We start from the raw sequence: 26,601 nt of genomic DNA on the forward strand, positions 1-26,601 counted from the left end.
TCGTTATCATCATAGCTCTGATGAGTTACTGTACTTAAGAAAGAATAAAGAATATTTTATTTGTATTATTTATTTATATAGTTTATTAAATTAAGAAGAGGTTCCAGTTATGATAGAGCGGTAGAGAACATGGCCAACAAGTATGAAGATGTTAGATTAAATGCTAGATAACCAATTATTTGAAAAGTTGGAATAGTCAATATTTAATGAAGCAATAATTTGACATTCATAAAGTAATGCCATAATTTCATTTTGGGCTTTGGAAGTCAAGAGGTTGTTATCGGAAGCAAAGAGCAATGGGCCATTTTCAATCATTTGATTTTGGATTTTGGAATGTTCCTGACTGGGCCATGAATACCTAGAGCTTCCATCTATTTGTTGAACGGGTCCTTTTATTAAAGCTTTTTCTTTTTATGTCTGCTCTTACCAAATTTCCATGTTGCTGGAGGGGTTAGCATTAGTTGCTGGAATGAATTTATTTTCTTATATTTGTCATTGTTAGTCATGTTGCATATCTCAGTTGAAACATAGCCTGGAAATCTCTTCTAAAATGATCATTTTGCTTATTTATTTATGCCTGACAAATAGGTAACTTGTTTTTCAAATAATGTTTTTGCACTATGTGAGAAATACCACCCTAATGCCACAAAGCATTACAACAGATAAAAATGCATTTGTACTGAAGTTTTAAAATTAACTTATTATTAAGCAGTAAATGAAAGTGTAGGTGATTAGCTTTCTATGAAAACATGGAACTGATCTATTGTCCTATTTTCTGCAGTTCCTTATTGTTAACACTGTGCTAGGTATATCAGGAGTTTATTTATTTATTTTTTATTTTATTTATTCTCCCGAAGGACTCAGGGCGATGTACAGCCAAGTAAAAAATCACAGTGTAAATATTAAAATATTAAGTTAAAACAAACATAATATAAGGTGGCCAAATTTAAAACCATTTAAAACATTAAATATAAATAACCCCAGCCTTGTATAGTTATAAATACTGGAAACTGAACCCAGGAACAATTAACAGATAATAATTATTGCTATTATGATGAATACTTACCAGTCTGTTAAATTATTTTGGCTTCAAGAGAGTTATAATTAAGGTTTACTTCTTTATACACCTGCAGCCAACCATATTGAAGTCATTTGATCATGAAGTGTTGTACCTTAGAATTCTTGATGATCTTTTTTTTTATGTACACTGAGAGCATATGCACCAAGACAAATTCCTTGTGTATCCAATCACACTTGGACAATAAAAAATTCTATTCTATTCTATTCAATGGGGCATAAGCACAATCATGGCCGGTAGGTTAATTCTAGACCATCTTTTACATTTATTCGGTTTCTCGTTATTGTTCCAAAGTTTAGGTATTTTTTTTTTATCAAGAGATATTATTTCCTATTCATTTTTCTTCATTTTTCCAAGACTGAGAAATCAATTTGTGAAAACATTGTGTCTACAAGACTATTTGAGTTTGGGAATATGTCTCTATGTTGTGTTTCATGCAAAGTAATGGAATCCATCATAAACCAATCCATTACACTCCATCTCGAAATAAACAACCTTCTCTCTAATAAACAATTTGGTTTCAGAAAAAAATTGTCTTGTAACCTACAACTCCTCCACTGCAAAAACATATGGACTACCAACTTTGATCAAGGAAAAACAATAGATGCAATCTACATAGACTTCTGCAAAGCTTTTGATTTAGTAATACATGATAAACTACTCCTCAAACTAAAATCCTATGGCATTTCGGGACCTCTTCACAATTGAATAAATGCCTTCCTGTCAAATAGACAACAAGTGGTCAAAATTGGCAACGCTATATCAAATCCTGTTCCTGTCAAAAGTGGCATTCCACAAGGTAGTGTTCTTGGACCAACACTCTTCATACTATACATAAATGATCTCTGTGACCTCATCTCAAGTTATTGTGTTCTCTTTGCTGATGATGTCAAACTATTTAATACCACTAATAATACTTCTACCCTTCAAGAAGATCTCGACTTAATTTCCGATTGGTCTAAAACTTGGCAACTCCAAATCTCAACCAGCAAATGCTCAGTCTTACATATTGGAAAAAAGAACCCTAACATCAAGTACAAACTTAATGGACATTACCTAACTGACGACCCCCACCCTGTCAAAGATCTTGGAGTTCTCATATCAAATGACCTTAATGCCAAAGCCCACTGCAACTACATAGCAAAAAAGGCCCTAAGAGTTGTAAACCTAATTTTACGCAGCTTCTTTTCTAAAAACTCTACACTACTAACTAGAGCATACAAAACATTTGCCAGACCTATTCTTGAATACAGCTCATCCGTCTGGAACCCATACCACATCTCTGACATAAATACAATAGAACGAGTCCAGAAATATTTCACTAGAAGAGTTCTTCACTCCTCCGAAAACAACAAAATACCTTATACCAACAGACTTGAAATCCTGGGATTAGAAAACTTACAACTCCGTTGACTTCGACATGACCTGTGTTTAACACACAAAATCATCTATTGCAATATCCTTCCTATAAAAGACTACTTCAGCTTCAATCGCAATATTACAAGAGCAAAAAATAGATTCAAGCTAAATGTCAACCGCTTCAAACTTGATTGCAGAAAATATGACTTCTGTAACAGAGTTGTTAATGCTTGGAACTCATTACCTGACTCCATAGTCTCTACTCAAAATCCCAAAATCTTCAACCAAAAACTGTCTACTATTGACCTCACCCCATTCCTAAGAGGACTATAAGGGGCGTGCATAAGAGCACAATAGTGCCTACCGTTCCTGTCCTATTGTTCCCTTCATTATATCAAATTAATATAGTTGATGCATATTTTTTTTTACTTATATATTTTCTTCAAAACATGTTGTTTTATCTATGACAATTGTTTGTGTATACTGTTGTGACAAAAGAAATAAAAAAAAATAAAAAAATATTTGACAGCAAGATGTAGTACACTTAAAGAGAATAATTATAGTAAACTCAAACAACAATTTGTGTCAGATTTGGCAAAATGGGAGAATTTACAATTATCACTGATTGGAAGAATATCAACGATTAAGATGAATATACTATCTAGAATTTTATATTTGTTCCAGACAATTCCAATTAAATTGGGGAAAGGATATTTTGAAGAATTGAATAAAATAATGTTGAAATTCATCTGGCAGGGTAAAAAAGCAAGAATAAAATTAAAATTATTGCAAGATGCGAGAACAAAAGGAGGCTTTGGGTTGCCCAATTGGGAATTATATTACCAAGCAGCAAATTTAATGTGGATCAAGGAATGGATAACCTTAAGAAACACTAGAATATTGACTTTGGAAGGAGATGACTTGCTATTGGGATGGCATGCCTTTTTATGTGTGAACAAATAAATAAAATTATAGTATGGGGAAGCTAAAACACAGGGGTATTTCAGAAGACATTTCAGAAGAGAGGCTTTGTTATTAAACTGGGAAAGGATTAAGAAAAATCATTATTTAAAAATTCCAGTCTGGGTATCAACTATTGAGGCATTCTCATATTCAATAGTATTCAGAAAGGAACAAATTGTTAGATATAGTGAATTGTTGAATGAAAACGGTGAACTAAAAACTATGCAAGAATTAGAAACACAAGGTATAAAAATGAATTGGTTTTCTTATTTGCAAATACACTCCAGTTATGACAAAGACTCCAAAACAGAAGGTTTTTATAATAACTTGACTAATCTAGATAAAACTCTAACGGGTACTGATGATAATTTAATTAGAAAATTATATGGATATTTACTAGAGATTAAATTAGAAGAAGAACAAGTTAAAGAGACAATGATTGCTTGGGGGAAAAACTTTGGGCATGGGATTGACTTAGAGGCATGGCAAAAATTGTGGACGCAAAATTATAAGATGACAATGTCTACTGCGTATAAAGAGAATTTGTACAAGATGTTTTACAGATGGCACCTACCCCCAACAAGAATAGCCAGAACGTTCAAGAACAAATCCGAAAAATGCTGGAAATGTCATCAGATACCTGGTTCATTTTATCATATGTGGTGGACATGCGCGGGAGCTAAAAGATACTGGGCTAAAATCTATACATGGTTGGAAAAAATGATAAAAAAGCATATAGACTTTAAACCAGATCTTTTTTGATTGGGGATCATACCTGAAACTTATAATAGAGAATTGAGATATTTGATTGTGAATGTAGTAACAGCAGCTATGATTGTATTTGCTAAGAATTGGAAAAGTGAGAAATTACCACTGCAAGACGAAATTATTAAGAAAATAATGGAATGTGAAGAAATGAGTAAATTGACATTTGAAATTAGAGAACAGGAAGATAAACAATATTATAAGACATGGAACTTATTTTACCAATGGCTAGAAGGAAAAATATGTTTAAAAAGATTGAGAGAGGTTTCTATAAGGAAAGAATTGCTGAATGATACAATTGATTTAAGATGATGGAATAAATGATGTAATAAGATAAAATATTAATTTAGAATAATTTACATTAAATGAGAGAATAAAATACTATAGTTAATTAAAGGATTAATTGATTAAAACATTTGGATACATATTAGATAGACAAAATGTAAGATGAGACAAACTAATGACACGCATATGTTGAAATTGCACAAAAGACTTGTAAAACCTACTGACACACTGTATCTGGATTGAAGATGTTTTTATGTTTGTTTGTATCAAAAAAATAAAAAAATAAAAAAAGACTATTTGAGTTTGTTTAAATTCTAATTCCGAGTGATTTCCAAGACTAGATGAGTAGAATCCAACATTTACAACTGAATTTTCCTTTCCTGTCCATCACACCCCATTGTGCTTCCATCCCAATCAACTGCAGGAAATCCCTATACCTACAAAGCAGCTTTTGAAAGCATGAATGTGAGGAACCATTCTGCTAATATGACATTGCTATATCTGGATTTTAAAGATGGAAACAGATGATCACAAAAGAAAGAGTTATTTATTGGTTCTATATTTCACTATACTGTAGATATCATAGTTCTATGCTAAGGGAAATCCTTTCTTACCAGGACAGGTTAATATTACACTGCATTTTGGAACTGGATTAGTATGGATTAGTATGAACTCTTAGTAATTTAGCATACATTTTTTCCCTAAATTGTACCATAATAATGATTATATTACATTCAATTGCATTTAAAACTGAATAATTTCTTTGGCATTATGATAAAGTGCCAAAAGAGGGCACTGTTTGAATTCATAAAATAACACCTCATTTGTAAATTCAATAATTTGCACTGAAAACTGCTAGAAGTCCAATATTTTTCAAGGAAAAAAAGGAATTATATGAGTCACCTTGCATATTTAGACAGTTATTAAAGTCAACATCCTTGTTCTTATCAAAGAACAAATCACTGTTCTTGATTACCAAATTTCTCCATTCAAAAATTCAATTTTCTCCATTTTAAGCCATCAATTCTAGGAAATGTTATCTTCCCCAAGTTGATTCCCTTTTAAGGTTATAGAATTCGATATTGCATAATTTCTAGTCAGCTGACCAGGAGGTGTCCTGTACATCTTGAGGTGGGAAAAAGATTGATATAAAGAAAGCTAGTTGAAAAACCGATGTTCTGGAAGACAACTTTTGACATGCAAATAGCTAGATTTTCCTGTGTTTTTTTTATCCAACTCAAAGTCTAGCAAGAGCTGTTGAAGAGATGGAAGAAGCAAACCTGATGCATCCAAGAATCATCAAGGTGGGACAATGACATTATGTCAAAATAGAAAGAATAGAATAGAATAGAATTTTTATTGGCCAAGTGTGATTGGACACACAAGGAATTTGCCTTGGTGCATATGCTCTCAGTGTACATAAAAGAAAAGATACATTCATCAAGGTACAACATTTACAACACAATTGATGGTCAATATATCAATATAAATCATAAGGATTGCCAGCAACAAGTTATAGTCATACAGTCATAAGTGGAAAGAGATTGCTGATGGGAACTATGAAACGATTAATAAAAATAATACTGATTTCTTTTGGGGTTTTTACTTTAAGTATATACCTAGATTTAGATTTTTTTAATATCTTGTTCCTCTAAACACTGTTTCACATATATATTTGAAATATAATTAAAATTCACTTATAGATTATTTTCCATTATTATTTTTAAAAAACAATTGTAATATTAATTTATTTTCATGATTTCTTCTTTTCCTTGCCCCATCTTATGTTTAAACTGCATTCCCTTTCTTCTCTTTTCTATCATTTAAAAAAAACATATACTAAAAACATAGGCAACAACCCTCCATCACCTTCCGGGCCTCAACAGCAGCAGTGCCTTTAAATAAATTCCAGTTTTTTACAACTAGAACAAAACTCAATTTGGCCTCTTATCTTCCAGTGTTTTTACACGAGAAATGCTCTGGAATTAATTGGGTAGATGGGGAAAAGGTTAGAAAGCCAACTAAGCACTGACACTTGGTATAGGTAGCTTTGGCAAAAGTGTATATAGAAATTTCCACTTAAGAAAATTCATGATAACGTGTTTTTTTTAAAGGAAGGTGTATGATAGCCCATGAGAAAAAGAAACCCACATCCATATTTAAGCAGAACCTGGGCCAACCACACTGGCACAGATATTGTGCAAGCCTTCACCTTTTCCACAACTCTTTTGTCAGACAAAAGCAAGAAAATTTAAAGTGTAGAGCACAACAGCAATTTGAATCATAAAGCCTGCCGTTTAAAGTCATGTTCCTACTTCTGAAAACACAAAGGATATATATCCGCATCTATCTCCTATCATGGACAAAGCACATAAGCATCTAGCCTGACAAAGAGCAAGATTAAAGAAGATTTTAAAAACAATACAGAGGAAAGACACACAGTAATGTGGTGTGCTAAATTAAAAAAAGATCAATTCATTGTAACATTACTGTAGGAGATGACCAGGCTGAGTCTGAGGTCAGGGTCAAACGCATCATCAGTTTGGAGTCTCTATGCCTCCATAAGAGATCTAAGTCCAATTTGCCTTGACCATGGGTAGATTAGATTCTTGTGTATAAGTAGCATGAAATAAACCTGTAGTACTTTTGATCTCTATTTTGGTTCCTGATTTCTTGCATCTGACACTATTTAGGGACTAGAGGGATTTGAACTCTCAGCATGTTAAAAAAAAAGATCCCCTGGTATGAACGTTCTATTATTCTACCCATGAACCAACAATCATTACAAATGAAAGCAAATATACGTGTTCCAGGATAATGTTGTAGGATCCAATCTGAGTTGGTCACTGGGACCGGAGGTTTAATCTTCCAAGTTTTTGGACTTGTGCTGGAGCCCATCCTCAGAGAACTCCTCTCTACCTGAATATGTGCTTTGAGCTATTCTATATGTAGTATTTATTGGTGCCAGGTTGCATGTAGCTTTTTAGTTGTTGATGACTGGCTATTAATTATGACAATAGTCAGCCATCAATATCCCAATCAACAACTAAAAAACTACACACAGTCAGGCACCACATAAATACTATGCATGAAATAGCCCAAAGCACATATTCTGGAGAGAGAGAAATTCCCTAAGGATGGGCTCCAGAACAAATGTCCGAAAGCTCAGATGACTAAACCTCTAGTCCCAATGACTGTTCCAGATTAGATCCTGCAAGGTTATCATTGCTGTTTTGTGTCTTGGAAAATACTGTGCCCTACTGCCCAGGGTAAAATTTGCCACCAGAGAAAGGTCAACTCTGATAAGAAAGAATCTTTGGGGCTTTTTAGATAAACAATTTTTAAGGAGAGGGAGGGTAAAGACGGGTATCGGGGGAAACCCGTCGGGGAGGGAGCCAGTCCTTGCGATTGCTCGCGGCGATACCTCATTAGGTTCGGAGGTGAAGGGGAAGCCTTATTCTCCAATACCAGAGGGCCGTTCCATCAGTACAGTAAGTGGGAGAGGCAGATATGGCGGAAGTGGGGGACCGTATCATGTTCAGGGGGTGCGCACTCGCTGTTTGAGAGCGATTGCGCGCTCCAGCCCCTCAGACTTTTCCCGTTCCCCGAGTGGCCAGTATCCCCAGGGCTTGGACCTTCGGCTGATGTTGTGCAATGCTAGGTCCGTAGTGAATAAAGCCCCCCTGATTTATGATCTTATACAGGGGGGGCTGCAGACCTTATAGGCATTTCGGAGACTTGGTTGGGCATTGAAGGGGGGGGTTCCCCTGGTGGAGATGTGCCCACCGGGTTTCCGGGCATTTCATCAGCCGAGGGCCCAAGGTAGGGGTGGAGGGGTGGCGGTGGTTATTAGAGAGAGTCTGGAGCCGATGGAGGCCACTGTTCCTCAGATAGCCGGTTGTGAATCCCTTTACGTGAAGTGGGGGCGTAGGATGCAGGTGGGCTTGTTGATCACGTACCTGGCTCCTTGCTGCGTGGCAACAGCCCTGCCCGAGTTGCTGGAGTTGATAGCCGGGATGGCAGTTGATACCCCTAGGCTTATGGTCATGGGGGATTTCAACTTGCCATCAGCCGGTGTGTCGTCAACGGCGGCTCGGGAGTTCATGGCCTCCATGACGGCCATGGACCTGACCCAATTAATTGACGGCCCCACCCACGTCGGGGGAAGCACACTGGATCTGATTTTTGTCTCTGGACAGTGGTTGAGTGATCTGGAAGTACGAGAATTAGTCATTGAACCTTTGTCATGGTCAGACCACTCTCTCCTTCGTCTTGACTTTCGGACCGCCGCTCAACACCGCAGGGAGACGGGACCAATACGTTGGTTCCGTCCCAGGCGACTGATGGACCTGGAGAGGTTCCTGATGGAGCTTGGGCCGCTCCCTGGCGATCTGGCCTATGGCTCGGCCGAGGAGCTTGTTGCGGCCTGGGAACAGGCCGCGGTGGGCGCTTTGGAGCGTGTCGTGCCTTTGCAGCTTCTGACCCGGCGTAAGTCTCAACCAGCTCCTTGGTTTTCCGAGGAGCTGAGGGAGATGAAGCGCCGGAGAAGACGCCTAGAGAGCGTGTGGTCCAGCCGTTCTGAAGCTGACCGAACACTAGTTAGGTCTTTTACTCAGACCTATCTAGTGGCATTGAGGGAGGCCAAGCGGGCCTATGTCTCTACCCTCATTGCGTCAGCAGAGAACCGCCCAGCCTCCCTGTTTAGGGTGACTCGCTCCCTCCTTCATCAGGAGGGTTGCGATGATCCCTTACAGGGTTGTGCTGAGGATTTCAGCAGGTATCTGTTTGACAAAATCGCTCAGCTTCGGGACGGTTTGGACCAAAATTGGGTAGTTTCGGGCGAGGTGACGGAGGCTAGTCTTGTTGAGACCATCTGGGAGGAGTTTGATCCTGTGGCTCCCGAGGACATGGACAGGTTGCTGGGGCGGCTGAATGCCACCACATGTTTATTGGACCCGTGTCCCTCCTGGTTGGTGCTGGCCACCCGGGAGGTTACACGAGGCTGGCTCCAGGGGATTGTCAACGCTTCTTTGAGGGAGGGTGTTGTTCCCACCACCTTGAAAGAGGCAGTGGTGAGGCCCCTCCTCAAGAAGCCTTCCCTGGACCCAGCTGTTTTGGGTAACTATCGTCCAGTCTCCAACCTTCGCTTTGTGGCGAAGGTTGTTGAGAGTGTGGTGGCACACCAATTACCCCAGTACCTGGATGAATCTGTCTATCTAGACTCGTTCCAGTCCGGTTTCCGACCCGGGTACAGCACGGAGACAGCTTTGGTCGCATTGGTGGATGACCTCTGGAGGGCCCGGGATAGGGGTTATTCCTCTGCCCTGGTTCTCCTAGATCTCTCAGTGGCTTTTGATACCATCAACCATGGTATCCTGCTGCAGTGGTTGGGGGGATTGGGAGTGGGAGGCACCATTTATCGGTGGTTCTCCTCCTATCTCTCTGACCGGTCGCAGACGGTGTTGGCAGGGGGGCAGAGGTTGACCTCGAGGCCCTCCTCAAGAAGCCTCCCTGGACCCAGCTATTTTGGGTAACTACCGTCCAGTCTCCAACCTTCGCTTTGTGGCGAAGGTTGTTGAGAGTGTGGTGGCACACCAGTTACCCCAGTACCTGGATGAATCTGTCTATCTAGACCCGTTCCAGTCCGGCTTCCAACCCGGGTACAGCACGGAGACAGCTTTGGTCGCATTGGTGGATGACCTCTGGAGGGCCCGGGACAGGGGTTATTCCTCTGCCCTGGTTCTCCTAGATCTCTCAGCGGCTTTTGATACCATCGACCATGGTATCCTGCTGCGGTGGTTGGGGGGATTGGGAGTGGGAGGCACCGTGTTTCGGTGGTTCTCATCCTATCTCTCCGACCGATCGCAGACGGTGTTGCAGGGGGGCAGAGGTCGACCTCGAGGTGCCTCCTTTGTGGGGTGCCACAGGGGTCGGTTCTCTCGCCTCTCCTGTTCAACATCTACATGAAGCCGCTGGGTGAGGTCATCAGTGGTTTCGGGGTGAGTTATCAACTGTACGCGGATGACACCCAGCTGTACATTTCCACCCCTGACCACCCCAATGTAGCTGTTGAAGTGTTGTCTCGGTGTTTGGAGGCCGTTCGGGTCTGGATGGGGAGAAGCAGGCTCAAACTCAACCCCTCCAAGACTGAGTGGCTGTGGATGCCGGCATCCCGTACAGTCAGCTGCAACCGCGGCTGACTGTTGGGGGCGAATCATTGGCCCCAATGGAGAGGGTGCGCAATCTGGGTGTTCTCCTGGATGGACGGTTGTCTTTTGAAGATCACTTGGTGACCGTCTCCAGGAGAGCTTTTTACCAGGTTCGCCTGGTCCGCCAGTTGTGCCCCTTTCTAGACCGGGATACCTTATGCACGGTCACTCACGCCCTCGTCACTTCTCGCCTGGACTACTGCAACGCTCTCTACATGGGGCTCCCCTTGAGGTGCACCCGGAGACTTCAGTTGGTTCAGAATGCAGCCGCGCGGGTGATAGAGGGAGCCACTCGTGGCTCCCATATAACATCGATCCTGCGCAGGCTGCACTGGCTACCTGTGGTTTTCTGAGTGCACTTCAAGGTGCTGGTTACCACCTTTAAAGTGCTCCATGGCATAGGACCGGGATATCTTCAGGACCGCTTTCTGTTACCACATGCCTCCCACCGGCCGGTACGCTCCCATAGAGAGGGTCTTCTCAGGGTGCCGTCAGCCAAACAGTATAGGCTGGCGACCCCCAGGGGGAGAGCCTTCTCGGTGGAGGCACTTACCCTCTGGAATGAGCTTCCCCCAGGACTTCGACAACTTCCTGACCTCCGGACCTTTCGCCGCGAGCTGAAGACATATCTATTCTTCCGAACAGGACTGGCTTAAATAGGGTTTTTAAACATGGATTTTATTGGGGTTTATTTTATATTTTGTATTGTATTTTAAATTTAGGCTATATTGAATAAGTTTTTTAAATAGTGTTTTTATTGTAATACATTGTATTATTTTATCTGCCTGTTCACCGCCCTGAGTCCTTCAGGAGAAGGGCGGTATAAAAATTAAATTATTATTATTATTATTATTATTATTATTATTATTATTATTATTATTATTATTATTATTATTATTATTATTATTATTATTATTATTATTATTATTATTATTATTATTATTATTATTATTATAAGGAAATCCCTCTGGAAATGTCTTGCATTAGATCAGGGGTGTCAAACTCGCGGCCTGTGGACCCAATGCATCACATGCTGGCTCCACCCCCCCGCCCGGTTTAGCAAAGGGGGGGAAAGTCCCGATATGTCATGTGACACCGTCTTGACGACACGAGTTTGACACCCCTGCACTAGATGAAAGCAGTGTGGGAATAACTCTACAAGAATATACTGTGTTTTCCCGAAAATAAACCCTTCCCAAAAAAACAAGCCCTCCCTCTGAAAATAAACCCTCCCCTGAAAATAAGACCTCCCCTGAAAAGTCCCCGCCATTTTCTCTGGTTAGGGTTAAGGAGACAGAGCTAGAAATCAGGTAAGGTGGCAAGAGGATCCCCGACTTGCTCTGGGTGCCCCAAAATAATAAGACCTCCTTGAAAATAAGGCCAAGCACTTATTTCGGGGTTCAAAAAAATATAAGGCAGGGTCTTATTTTCGGCGAAACACAGTATTTTCTCTGAAGGAGGCCGTGTGGGTACTGAAAGGCAATCATTATTTCCTTGGCACATCACTAAGTCACCTTTCTACTGCAGAAAGTCAATGGGAAATTGACCTCTTGGTATAATATAGCAGCAAATAAACAATTTCCTTCATTTCTTTATTTCTGCCCCACCATCTTTCTGAGAGGTACAGATGGCACATATTCTAACCTCACAGCAGCAACTCATGGGCTAGATTTGCCTGCAAGAGGGTGACTGGCCAAAAGTCATTCAGGGAGACCTGTGGTTAACAGGGACTCTAATCTGGGTCTCCCCAATCCAGTGACAGCACCTTCACCGTAAACAATGCTGGCTTTCTTCAGTTTACCTCTATTTTCACTTCTGTTACTTCTCTGTTACAAAAACAGTGAATATCTCCCTATTTCCATAAGGAATGGTTTTGATTTTCATTGAATGTTTCTTCTGAGTTCATTCTAACACTCTCATTACTGAATTATAGCTTCTCATTTAAAAATAAGTTATGAATATCATTCCTACCTTACTCAAGTAATTTCCCCCCATGTCCAAAGCTCCCTCTGACACAGTTTTAGAAGCACTGCTTACTGATCTTTTATAAATGAACTCCAACCTCCCAATGACTTCTCCAAAGCTGTCATAATATATTGTTGTTGTAGTTCTAATATTTCTATCTATATGCAGAAATTTTCTGAAAATAATAGTGATGGGATTCATGGACATAAAGAGGCCACACATAAATGCAAAAAAGAACCAAAACATAAATAGATATGTCTATCTGTAATTGTACTAAATTGTACTAAAATCATTGAATTCAGCACAAAAAACTGAACTAAGCAGTTGAGTATTATTATCTATGACAAATGCATATATTTACAGCTAAGGGAGGGTGAATTTAAATAATTCAATACAATTGCTACTATTATAGCTCAATAAAATCGCATTTCAAAATCTCAACACTTATAGATTTGCATTCTTGAAGACTGTTTTTGCTAAGATAAATCATGAATTAGAAGGAGAAACTTATCAAAGTTATCAATTTATCTGGCATATGACTTAATCATGCTTTTGTTTTTATTTGGTACCTTCAGTTGGGAATTTCTTTGCTCTCTCCTCAAAGAACCATTCACCTGTTTTCACTTTAATAGCCCTAAAAAAAACAAAATAAGTGCTTATTTGAATTTTATACATGCCTTTTTCAATGAGGACTTTTGGAACAATAAATGGACTAGTTATTTTAAAAAAAATCAAATCAATTCCATCATGGTGATCAAGAGCAGTGGAACATCAACTCTTGCATAATCAGAGTTATGTATTCTGTGATTTTGCACTAGCATACAAAATCCCTTTCTTTTTAAATCCTACACTAATTCATATTGAGAGCGCCTGTAGCTGTACTTTATTTTTGAAACTCCATTCAAACACCATGAGTATTTGGCTCCTAGTTCTACAACTATTTTATTAATAAATAAAACAAAATTAGTTTTTCCTGAAAATCAGCTCATACATATACCTACTTCAACCCTTTTTTCTTCCCTCCTCAGGAACTTATTTGTCCAATTCTTCTTCTGACCCTGCAGACTTCTCCTTTCTCAAGCCCTTCTGCCATTTTTTAGAAGCTGGCTGTTTGGAAACTCCTATAAATCTGATTCCCAAAATAGGGGTACCCACTGTAAAAAATATATACAGGTGGCCTTCAACTTACGACCACAGTTGAGCCCAAAATTTATGTTGCTAAGTGAGAAAGTTGTTAAGTGAGTTTTGCCCCATTTTACGAGTTTTCTCACCATATTTGTTAAGTGAATCATTGCAGTTCTTAAATTAGTAACATGGCTGTTAAGTGAATCTGGTTTCCCTGTTGACTTTGTCAGCAGGTCGCAAAAGGGGAACACGTGACCCTGGGACACTACAACCATCATGAATGTGAGTCAGTTGTCAAGCATCCAAATGTAAATCACTTGACCTTGGGGATGCTGCAATGGTCCTAAGTGTGAAAAATGGTCATAAGTCAGTTTTTCAGTGCCACTGTAATTTCAAATGGTCACCTAATGAATTGCTGTAAGTCGAGGACTTCCTGTACTTAGTTTGATGTGTTTTCATATCAGAAAACTACTAAAGAATAAACAGCAATTCAAGTATTAAACTAAGGTAGGTTCTTACTCAGAAGCATAGCAAACAGTGCATTTCCACAGAAAGGCATTTACAGTAATGCGACATTGAGAGCATATATGATGGCTGCATCCTTTGCACACTGCTCCTCTATCGATCAGGATTCCAAACGACTTCTGACAACGGGCACATGATCGTTTCTGAGATCCATAGTTGGCATTTTTCGTTCCTTTACGCCAAAGTTGCTGCAGTTGGATTTTCAGTTTGCTGTAGTTGGCCAGAAAGAAATAAGAATATTCACACATTTGCCAGGTGGGACATGTACCAGCACTACAAATTCTAAATATTATTAAGCTTTAGCTGTGAATTGTGATACTCTTGAGTTCCAAGGAAAGGAACCCTTCTACTAAACCTCCAATATAAAATGTCAAATAGCCTGGGTAATTACCCCAGAATATTTAATGGCCCATTCTTGAACAGAGTTTTGGAGAAGATGGTAGCATCCTAATTCCAAGCAATTTTGGATTATTCTGAGGAGTTGGATATATTTTAATTTGATTCTTACATGCTCAGGGCACAAAAAGAACCAGGAAGAATTTGTCAACCTACAAATTCTCATGAAAAATGGAATATTGAGCTGCATGGCTTGAATGATCTGAATGACTTGATATTAAGCACATTCCAGTGTGTCCTGACTAGTAATCTGTCAATCTGACCCTGTACCTAGAATAGAATAGAACAGACTAGAATAGAATAGAATAGAATAGAATTTTATTGGCCAAGTGTGATTGGACACAAAAGGAATTTGTCTTGGTGCATATGCTCTCAGTGTACATAAAAGAAAAGATACGTTCATCAAGGTACAATATTTACAACACAATTGATGGTCAATATATCAATATAAATCATAAGGATTGCCAGCAACAAGTTATAGTCATACAGTCATAAATGGAAAGAGATTGGTGATGGGAACTATGAGACGATTAATAGTAGTGCAGATTCAGTAAATAGTCTGACAGTGTTGATGGAATTATTTGTTTAGCAGAGTGATGGCCTTCAGGGAAAAATTGTTCTTGTGTCTAGTTGTTCTGGTGTGCGTCGTTTTGAGGGTAGGAGTTGAAACAGTTTATGTCGAGGATGCGAGAGATCTGCAAATATTTTCACAGCCCGCTTCTTGATTCGTGCAGTATACAGGTCCTCAATGGAAGGCAGGTTGGTAGCAATTATTTTTTCTGCAGTTCTAATTATCCTCTGAAGTCTGTGTTTTTCTTGTTGGGTTGCAGAACCGAACCAGACAGTTATAGAAGTGCAAATGACAGACTCAATAATTCCTCTGTAGAACTGAATCAGCAGCTCCTTGGGCAGTTTGAGCTTACTGAGTTGGCGCAGAAAGAACATTCTTTGTTGTCCTTTTTTAATGATGTTTTTGATGTTAGCTGTCCATTTGAGATCTTGCGGTATGATAGAACCTAGAAATTTGAAGGTTTCTACTGTTGATACTGTGTTGTCAAGTATTGTGAGAGGTGGAAGTATGGAAGGGTTTCTCCTAAAGTCTACCACCATTTCTACGGTTTTGAGTGTGTTCAGTTCCAGATTGTTTTGGTTGCACCACAAGGCTAGTCGTTCAACCTCTCGTCTATATGCGGATTCGTCATTGTCTCGAATGAGACCAATCACTGTTATGTCATCTGCGAACTTCAGTAGCTTAACAGATGGATCATTGGAGATGCAGTCATTGGTATACAGAGAGGAGTGGGGAGAGCACACAGCCTTGGGGGGCCCCTGTGCTAATTGTACAGGTATTTGATGTGATCTTGCTTAGCTTCACCTGCTGCTTCCTGTTTGTTAGCTTGTGATCCACTTACAAGTCTGTTCCGGTACCTGTAGCTGGTTTAGCTTAGTTAGAAGAATGTCTGGAATGATGGTATTGAATGCTGAACTAAAGTCTACAAAAAGGACCCTTGCATAGGTCTTTGGAGACTCAAGATGTTGTAGGATGTAGTGTGTCAAGGTTCCAGAAAAACCTCTTCTGCATAAAAAAAACTCAGAAGCCATTGTCTTTCAGAGTTCTTTACTAGCATGAGGAAACTGGCACACGATGAGTGAAATTCCAAAACTGAACTTCCGGATTCTTTTCCCAGTGATACAAACCCCAAGAGTCCCACCCCCCTAACCCCTTTGCTGGTCACATGGTCCCACGTTCTCCCAGTTCATTTGAATATCTTCTCGCCACTCCTCCTTCAGATGTGAACACCATCCGACCTTGACTGCTTGAAGAATGTTACCATACCCCTCAACCCCCCTTCTTCCCCTCAGGGGAAAAATGTGGCAGCATCTGGAACCCTAAAGTCTAGTATGGTTTCCAGGCCTGACAGTGCAGAGCCATATTAACAGCATCATCTGTTGATCTATTTGCTCGGTATGCAAATTGCAAGGGGTCTAATAGCGGATCCGTGATCTTTTTCAGGTAGGAAAGCACTAGCCTTTCAAAGGTTTTCATGACTACAGATGTTAAAGCAACTGGTCTGTAGTCATTCACTTCCTTGATGGTGGGCTTCTTCGGCACTGGGATGATGGTAGAGCGTTTGAAGCAAGAAGGAACATAACACATCTCTAGTGATTTATTGAAAATATGGGTGAAGATGGGGACCAATTGGTCAGCACAGACTTTTAAGCAAGAAGGAGTTATCTTGTCTGGGCCTGGAGCTTTTCCTGGCTTTTGTCTGTGAAATAGGTCTTGCACTTCCTTTTCTGTGATCACTAGGGGTTGTGAACCCAATGAAATGGGGTCAGTTGTAGGAGGCTTGGCTGTTGTTGGTGTGTCTGAGATGGGGGTTGTGGAGATAGGTGGCTGTAGTTTCCTTTCAAACCTGCAGTAAAACTCATTCAGGTCATCTGGGTGAGGTCATCAGTGGTTTCGGGGTGAGTTATCATCTGTACGCTGATGATACTCAGCTGTACTTTTCCACCCCGGACCACCCCAACGAAGCGGTCGAAGTGCTGTCCCGGTGCCTGGAAGCCGTACGGGTCTGGATGGGGAGACACAGACTCAGGCTCAATCCCTCCAAGACGGAGTGGCTGTGGATGCCGGCACCCCGGTACAGTCAGCTGCACCCGCAGCTGACTGTTGAAGCAGTTAGTGGCCCCAAAGGAGGTGGTTCGCAACTTGGGCGTCCTCCTGGATGGTCGGCTGTCCTTTGATGAACATCTGGCGGCCGTCACCAGGAGGGCCTTTTACCAAGTTTGCTTGGTTCGCCAGTTGCGTCCCTTCCTTGACCGGGATGCCTTATGCACGGTCACTCACGCTCTGGTTACGTCTCGGCTGGATTATTGCAATGCTCTCTACATGGGGCTGCCCTTGAGGTGCACCCGGAGGCTACAGTTAGTCCAGAATGCAGCTGCGCGAGTGGTAACAGGAGCCGTTCGTGGCTCCCATGTAACACCACTGCTCCGTAGTCTGCACTGGCTTCCTGTGGTCTTTCGGGTGCGCTTCAAGATTCTGGTTACCACCTTTAAAGCGCTCCATGGCTTAGGACCCGGGTACTTACGAGACCGCCTGCTGCTACCTTATGCCTCCCACCGACCCGTACGCTCTCACAGAGAGGGCCTTCTCAGGGTGCCGTCCGCCAAACAATGTCGGCTGGCGGCCCCCAGGAGTAGGGCCTTCTCTGTGGGAGCACCAACACTCTGGAACGAACTCCCCCCTGGCTTACGTCAAGTGCCTGATCTTCGGACCTTTCGTCGTGAGCTTAAAACATATTTATTCATTCAAGCAGGACTGGCATAAATAGCTGTTTTAAATTGGGGTTTTAATAATATTTTAAATTTTTAAATGTTTTAATAATCGGCCACATAGTAATAGTTCTTTTTAAATTCTTTTAATTGTATATATTCCGTGTTTTATTTTGGCTGTACACCGCCCTGAGTCCTTCTCAAATAAAATAAAATAAATCTGCCAGTTGTTGATTACCTTCAGCCTGGGAAGGAGGTTTGCCATAGCCGGTGATACCTAGATTATTTCTATATTTCTCAATGGCTTTCACATATGGGGCACTGCAAAATTCTATTCTATCATACAACCCCTCTTATATCCCTAAATAAAGTGGATAAGGCAAAGGATCTGGAGATTTGGGTCCCAAAACATCTCAAAAAACACATTCCTTTTGTAGAACCCTAAACCTACCAAATTTGGAGTCATGCTCTAGTAACTTTGCCAGTTTAAGGGCAAAACTCTAGAGTATCTAACACTTCAAAATACTCAAGCTCTCTATTAGTTGTTGTTTAGTTGCTAAGTCATGTCCAACTCTTCACAATCCCATGTATTATAGCATGCTAGGCTTCCTGTCAGAGGTGAAATCTAAAAATTGTCCCTACTGGTTCTGTGGGCGTGGCTTAATTGGTGGGCGTGACTTGGTGGTCCGATGACTGGGTGGGCGTGGCCAATAACAATAAATAATAAAAATAATAAACAAAGTATTAAAAACAATAAGAGGTACCAAAAACCAACTTTCACACTTTACACACACACAACACAACATAACACAACACAACACAACTGACTCACACACAATGTAAAAGCAGCTGCACTTCACACTTCACACAGCCACAAAAAGCTCAAAAACCAACTTTCACACTTTACACACACACAACTCACACACACACACACACACACACAATACCACATACAGCTTTCTGAGATTTTGTGTGTTTGTGTAGTTAGAGTGAAACACTACAGAAACACACCAAATCTCAGAAAGCTGCACAAATATTTTATTTTATTATTTTATTTTATTTTATTTTATTGTGGACTTCAATTCCCAGAGTTCCTCAGCCAGACAGCATTAATCACTCAGTGGTGAAATAGATTAGCTAAGTTTAGATTAGTTCTGTCTTGTGCTAAAAGCGAAACTGGGGCTTTCAGGCTATGAGCAGAGCCATGAGGTCGATCAGTAATCAGGTAAGTGACTTAGACTCTTTTAAAAGGAGTTTTTTTACATGTTTTCTACAGAAAACATGTTTTTTAAGGTTCTGCTGATGAGGAACTCAGGTGAGATCCCCAGAGTAGCCTTTAATTTTAATTTTTAAGTTTAAAGGCTGCCGATCTCAGCTGAGGGGCGGGATCCTCAAAGGCTTTTTTTTTACTTTTAAAGGCCTGTTTCGGCTGAAGCAAAACCGGCTTTTAAAAGTAAAAAAAAACAAACCTCTGCAGATGGTGCGGCTCAGCAGAGGCAGGGAGGGCGGGGCCAGGGATTTTTGCTACCGGTCCTCCAAACCAGCAGCCGCCATCGCTACCGGATCGCGCGATCCCGTCCGATCCGGGAGCATTTCACCCCTGCTTCCTGTCTTCCACTGTCTCCCAAAGTTTGCTCAGATTCATGTTAATTGTATCAATGGCACCATCCAACAATGTCACCCCTTAAAACTACTAAACGCTCCTTCTAAACTTGGCCCTGATGACCCCTCCCATTTTTGCAACGTGATCCTACTGTAAAGGCTAGGTACCATTCTTGAGCAAGTCAAGAATGCACACCTCTGAGCCTCATCAATGCAGAGACAAGTTCTATCTTGCATTTTCATCTATTGACTGTAGATAAACCATGAAACATTCTCCAAAAAGTGTTTTGAGAAGGGAGAATTAATTGAAACTTTAATTGGTGGGAAAGCTGATAAATCTGAATGAACCCGGGGTGAAATGTAAATTTTTTTACTACCGGTTCTGTGGGTGTGGCTTGGTGGGGGGGTAATGTGACTGGGTGGGCATGGCCAACTTTTTTTTTTTTTACTTTTAAAAGCATTTTTTCTACAACCTTTTCAGCTGAAGAGCTTGTAGAAAAAATGCTTTGAAAGGGTTCTGACGATCCCAGCTGAGCCACGCGATCATCAGAGGCCTTTTTTTTTTTAACTTTTAATAGCATTTTTTCGGCCAAAGAAAAAATGCTTTTAAAAGAAAAAAAACTCTGATGATCACGCGGCTCAGCTGGGCATGCGGGGGGGGGTTAGGGGGGGCAGGGATTTTTGCTACCGGTTCTCCGAACCACCCATTGCCATCGCTACCAGATCGGGTGATCCGGTCCGAACCGGGAGCATTTCACCCCTGAATGAACCCATTTACTCTCTTCTAAATGGGATCTCTGTTCCTCTGAAAGATCAGTTAGGAGTTTTCCATAATTTGGGGCTGATAGTTGTAGTAAACGAAACCAACCGTGAAGAACTTTCTGCAAGCACATAAAATTGCACAAGCATGAAGATCTATTTTACTAACAGTATGAATTATAGAACATCATTACTGGTATCCCATTTTTTGATCAACTTTGCCCTCAAGAATATGCTTGTCCAGTACAGCATCAATCCATCCTTAGTTAAGAAGGATTATGAATTTAATGAATTTTAAGAAAGTGACTGGTTTTGAATATGGAATTCTGTTTTCATGTTTAAAGATTGATGGCTAATTATTATAGTTGCTTTACTGAATGTGTGCTTTCTTAATATTTAAATTTCTGATACTGTAAACTGTTTTGGAATATTATCTTGAAATCAGCATGGAAGCATCAAAACCCCATATTTTTTTCCAAAATTCTTAATTGCCAAGCTGACTCCACTGGCAATGAATGATGGCACTTCCACACAGCCACCAGTTTCACTCCCCAAACCACAAAAATACTTTGAACTTGGTCTGCGAATATCTCTGCTTCTGCCTGTTTGAAATGTTGAGAAGCCACATAAGCCACTGTCCCACTTCAAACTGCTGAAGAACCTGTAATCAACAATCCACATAAAAGGGGAAGAAAAAGAACCAGTTATCTAGAGAGTGACAGATCAACTGTTGCTGACTTTAGAGAAGAGGAAATTGACAAAACCAGAAACCAGTTTTACTCTGTTTTATCTGTTACTTAGAACTTCTTAAGTCATTAGCTAGCATTTTCATTACAATAATTGAGATATAAGAGTTGGAAACAAGTGTATAGTCCTCAACTCAGATTGTTGGGGGGGCAATAAGTTGACTTTGTAAATATACAAATATACAAATAGAATGAGACTATTGCCTTATACACTGTAAGCCGCCCTGAGTCTTCGGAGAAGGGCGGGATATAAATGTAAATTAAAAAAAAAACTCAGGAGAGTAATGGAGACAGTCAATGATAGTCATAGGTTATGACAGACATAAAATAAGTTGGTCACTTGACTGACCTGTGTTTACTTTTTTTTTTTTTTTTGGCAGCAGTTGCTAAGCAAATCACCATGTTCGTTAAATTAATCCATGAAGCCACTTAGGTTTCTTCCTACAAATGATTTCATTTAAAATTTCAACACTAGAGGGTGTTTTTATGCTACCGTATCACAGAAGCATTCAGGATAATTCAAAAGCTTGAAGAGTAAATTTGTACATTTTTGCATGCCATTTTCTTTGGTCCTAAAAAGATATTGTGTTATATATTTTGAACAGTAGATTACCTTACACAGCTCAGAAAACAACAACAGCCTGCATTCCCAAATAAGAACACACATACCTTACTCTTTGTTCCTCCAGTTTTCTCAACATCTCATCACGGCAAAGGACATTTAGAACAATGTCTTGCTCCAGTTCCTTAAGTAAGTTAAGGTTAAATTCTTGAGACATCTTCTCTTCTGACGTTCATAAGACAGAGAATCCAGTATCATCCAGCAGGCAAAGGAGTTATGAAAATTTACATCCTTCATTCATTAGTGAAGCACTTGCAATGCATTGTTCTTTTTAAAAATGGTAAAAATAGAGATATTTCAGACAAGCCTTTGTTTTCACAAACTCATTATCTGTTTAATACATCTGCTCGTCTGCTTCCTCCCATGAAGAAATGAACTTGAGGCTCCCAATCTACTGAAAGTAATATAAAATTGATAAAAGAAATAAATTACAGTAGTAATTCTGGTAGAAAACTGATATGGGAATATTTTTGTTAAATGTCTCCTGGTTCTTTTGACTATAACTTTGCTGGTCCATAAGTGTGGTATGAAATGTAGTTTATCATTGCTCAGTTTTATTCTGCTTATACACCTTTGTGCAATTTGTTATATGTAGCTTTCAAAAAAAAGTATTTAATAGCCAATTACAATAAGTAAAGTAATAAAAGGTACATGGAATTAGGGGCTGTTTCCTGGTTTCATATGTTCTGTGAATGTGTGTGTGTGTGTGTGTGAGAGAGAGAGAGAGAGAGAGAGAGAGAATAAGAATATTATGTTTTGCCTATGTCTCTCGAGGCACATAAAATGGCTTTGCATAAAACAATGCAATTCTGACTGACCACACCTCCTCATACAAATCAAGAGGATGTCCTTTTGCTATTTCCAGCAATGTGTACTCATATTGCACCCATGCATATTGACTCATGAATTGGTGTACTATAAGAAAACCACAACCATCATCGTCAAGCAAAAACAAGGAAGAATTTCAATCATGTGACTTGAAGAAAGACATAACAACAGAGATCAAAAGAGAGAGAACTATCTGAAAAAAATCACCATTTATCTGCAGTTTTGCAAATATGAGAAATGTACCTCCAAGCAACCATGTTTTCCAGGAGGCATAATAATTTGTGAGCTGGAGATTATCTCTCTTTATGCAAAATGCACAATGTGTTTCAGATCAAAGGAAGAAATTAGCTCTATCTTCATGCCATTTGATAGGAAAAGTTAGCTTTTTTTAAAAAATAATTTTTATTAGATTTTTTAAAAAAAACAAAAACAAAAAAGAAATATTAACACTTTCTTCCTTTCACCAATTTCAATACATACATTTTCTCTCTTATCCTAATGCATCTTTTATATATATATTTCTAATATATCATATATATATCACTATATTATATTATTCTAACTATTTTATTTACATATATACTTATACATGTGTACCCAATTTCCTTTCCACAATTTTTGTTTCTTCCTATTTGTTCTTCTATTTCTACTCCTAATTTATCCGTTATTTAATCTTTCCTTGTCCTTTTATTTTTCCCCCTTTTTCTCCAACCATTTATACCATCTCTCCCATACTAGATAATATTCTGTTTCTTCTTTTTCTTGTATCTCCTTCTTAAGTTTATCCATTTCTGCACATTCCATGATTTTTCTAATTACATTGTCTTCAGATGGTATATTTTTATTTTTCTATTTCTGTGTACAAACTATTCGTGCTGCTGTAACTATGTGGATAATTAAATACCGTATTTCTTTTTCATATGACCCTGGAATTATTCCCAGTAAAAATGTTTCTGACCTCATTTCTATATGTTGTTTTATAATTTCTTCTATTTGTAATTTAACTTTTTGCCAATATTGTTTCGGTATATGACAGGACCACCACATATGATAATACGTTCCCTTTTGTTGTTTACATTTCCAACATAGTGAAGTATTGGGGAACATCTTTGCCAATTTAGCTGGTGGCAGGTGCCACCTATAAAACATTTTATATGTTTTCTTTATAGGGTACAGACATTGTTAATTTAGAATTTGTATTCCATAATTTCTCCCACTTATCTAATTCAATATTATAACTGAAGTTTTTTGCCCAAATTATCATGTTTTCTTTGACTACCTGTTCTTCCAATTTGTATCTTAATAAATAATTGTAGATTTTTTTAACCAATTTGTCTTCTGTACCTTGAAGAATTTTGTCTAATTCATATGCTTCCTTTTAGAATCCAAATTGTATCAAATCTGTCTTGTATCTGGATTTTATTTGCATATAAGGCCATCAGTCAATGTCTGTACCCTGTTCTTTTAATTCCTGTCTTGTTTTTAGTTCCCCATGGTTATTTAACAAATCTTTGTATCTTTTCATTTTACCAATGTCTAATGTGTTTGGGTAAATTTGTGCCTCCGTTGTGGATAACCATTCCGGAATTTTATCATAGTGGTTCTTTTTTATCCTTTGCCATGTCTGTAACAGTGCATCTCTAATTAAATGCCTTTGAAAATATCCATGCTATCTACTTTTTCCCACCCACAGAAATGCATGCCACCCTCTTTGTAGTTCGTACCCCTCTAATGCTAGAATTCTTTTATTTTTTAATTCTATCCAATCCTTGATCCATATCAATGATTTTGCTTTATAATAGGTTTCCTAATCTGGGAGTCTAAATCCTCCTCTTTCCCTACTATCTTGTAAAGATTTTGTTTTAATCCTTGGTTTCTTCCCCTGCCAAATATAATTTGCTGTAAGTTTATTGAAGTCTTTAAAAAAAAAATCCCTAATTTTATGGGTATTACTAGGAATAAAAATAATATTCTTAGTAACACATTCATTTGGATTGATGCTATTTTCCCTAGCAAAGATAGTTGTAATTTCCTCCAAATTTCCAAGTCTTTATCTGTTGTGTTAATTTATTATAATTGTTTTCTCTGATCGATGAACCTTTATTTGTTAGCCAAATTCCTAGCTATTTTTTTTTGGTCATTTGTATACCCATTTTGTCTTCTAATTCCTTCTCCTGTTGTTTTGTAAGATTTTTCGTTAGTGTCTTTATTTTTAGCCTGTTTATTCTGAGTCCTGCTGCCTTCCCATATTCTTCTATTTGTGATAGTAGTTTGGGTCCTGTCGATATTGGTTACTCCAGGATGAAGACCAAGTCATCAGCAAAGGCTTGAAGTTTGTATTCTTCTTTTTTTACTTTCAGTCCTTTTATTTCATAATCGCTTCTAATTTTACTTGACAGTATCTCTAATGTTAGAATGAACAATAAAGGAGATAAGGGGCATCCCTGCTTCACTCCTTTTGTTATTGTAAATTGTTCAGTCATATCTCCATTTATTGCTACCTTTGCTGTTTGGGTTGAATATATCTTCTTTATCATATTTACAAATTTATCGCCAAATTTCATATGATACGAAAAGTTAGCTTTAAAACTTAATTGATTGCCTAGAAGACCAAAGAAGTCAAATTGATATTTCTTTATGTGTGAAAAGCTTGTCTAAATTATTTCTGATCAATAAAATCATCACCAAATTTAAGCAGATATTGTAGCATTCACACCTTCATCAGACATAAGTAGGTGCAGAATCTCATTAACAATGACAGAAGTGCCTGTCTCTGAATCTTTAGGAAAAGAGCTGGAATTACAAACTATTTACTGTAGGATAACCGCATTGGCATGAATGAGATTATTCAGAATTAAGGCATGATTGATGTTAGAAAGTTAAGTGTACCATGAAGAGGAAATGAGGAAAGAACAGGAGTTGTGTAATGCATCATTTCATATTATGATTCTCCCTCTTTGGAAGTCAGGAACTCAACTTTTCACTTACAAACATTTTATCTGAATATCCAAGTACATTCTATAATTTTATTATAGAAAAAATCAAGTACATTCTCATTAGTAGTGAAAATGGTTTAAGGATCACTGACCTTTTTTTTTTTTGCCAAATTAAGTATCTAGCATTCTACATGTATCTCTCAAAATAATATTAACACATTTCTTATTCTTGTGAATATGAAAAGGCAAAACTTACTCAAGTTTATATTCTATTGGCAGAATGTGATTCAATTATTGGATAATTGTCAGCTCTTATACTATCTGTAGCTTTTTGTTCAGGAATGGCAAGAAGCTGACCAAATCTCTAAAATCCCTTTTGTTTGTTTTGCAAAAGAGCTTAGCCATTATTAAATACACAGGTGGTAATCACATTTTGTCACATTATTTTAACTAAACTTAAACTGAAATTAAAGCAAATCAGATTTCATTTTTGTGCGGGCCTCACCTAATTCTTTATTACCAGCTCTCCCATTCTTTAAACAGATCCTCCAGCATCTTTAACTGGGTCTTAATGTGAATGAATGTACTTGCTTGCTACACATTCATAATACTATAGGCTGCCGGTCATACCTCCACTGGTGAGACACAGAGGAAAATAATTCTGTGTCACACACAGAAAGAGTCAGACACTTCAGCCTCTCTTTGGTGACAGAACTCAGTTTGGCTGAGGAATTCGGGGAGTTGAAGTCCATGAGGCTTAATGTGGCCAGGTTTGGATAAGCTTGAACTAGCATACCATTTGTTCAACTTTTACTTCTACTTTCTCTTGCAGTGTGGTGCTCTCTAAAAGATAGGTGATGGTGGGTGGCACTGCCAAGCTGCTAGCTCAAAGGAGAAGGTTTGGTCAGGGATGAAGACCAGTGGTGAAATCCATTTTTTTTACTACCGGTTCTATGGGCATGGCTTGCTGGGCGTGGCTTGCTGGGCGTGGCAGAAGGCTACTGCAAAATCTCCATTCCCACCCCACTCCAGGGCAAGGTTACTGCAAAATCCCCATTCCTTCCCCACTCCTGGGGGAAGGATATTGTAAAATCTCCATTCCCTCCCCATTCTGGGACCAGCCAGAGGTGGTATTTGCCAGTTCTCCGAACTACTCAAA

General features: G+C 39.1%; 1 protein-coding gene across 5 annotated transcripts in view; it reads right to left on the reverse strand.

Annotated features, from left to right (window-relative positions):
• Positions 1-26,601, reverse strand: part of SYTL3 (synaptotagmin like 3) — a 55,933-nt gene that overhangs the window by 20,873 nt on the left and 8,459 nt on the right. For 2 of the 5 annotated variants that reach the window (XM_058168567.1, XM_058168552.1), the window contains exons 2-4: positions 21,726-22,072; positions 14,269-14,484; positions 13,194-13,258 (exon numbers count right to left, since the gene is read on the reverse strand). In XM_058168567.1, the coding sequence (XP_058024550.1) occupies positions 13,194-13,258; positions 14,269-14,484; positions 21,726-21,835 (391 nt within the window). In that variant the 5' untranslated portion in view covers positions 21,836-22,072. The remainder of the gene's footprint in view (positions 1-13,193; positions 13,259-14,268; positions 14,485-21,725; positions 22,073-26,601) is intronic. The other 3 variants (XM_058168561.1, XM_058168575.1, XM_058168583.1) reach the window with 3 other exon arrangements.

Source organism: Ahaetulla prasina, chromosome 1, assembly GCF_028640845.1.
Source record: "Ahaetulla prasina isolate Xishuangbanna chromosome 1, ASM2864084v1, whole genome shotgun sequence".
NCBI classification, from domain to species: domain Eukaryota; kingdom Metazoa; phylum Chordata; class Lepidosauria; order Squamata; family Colubridae; genus Ahaetulla; species Ahaetulla prasina.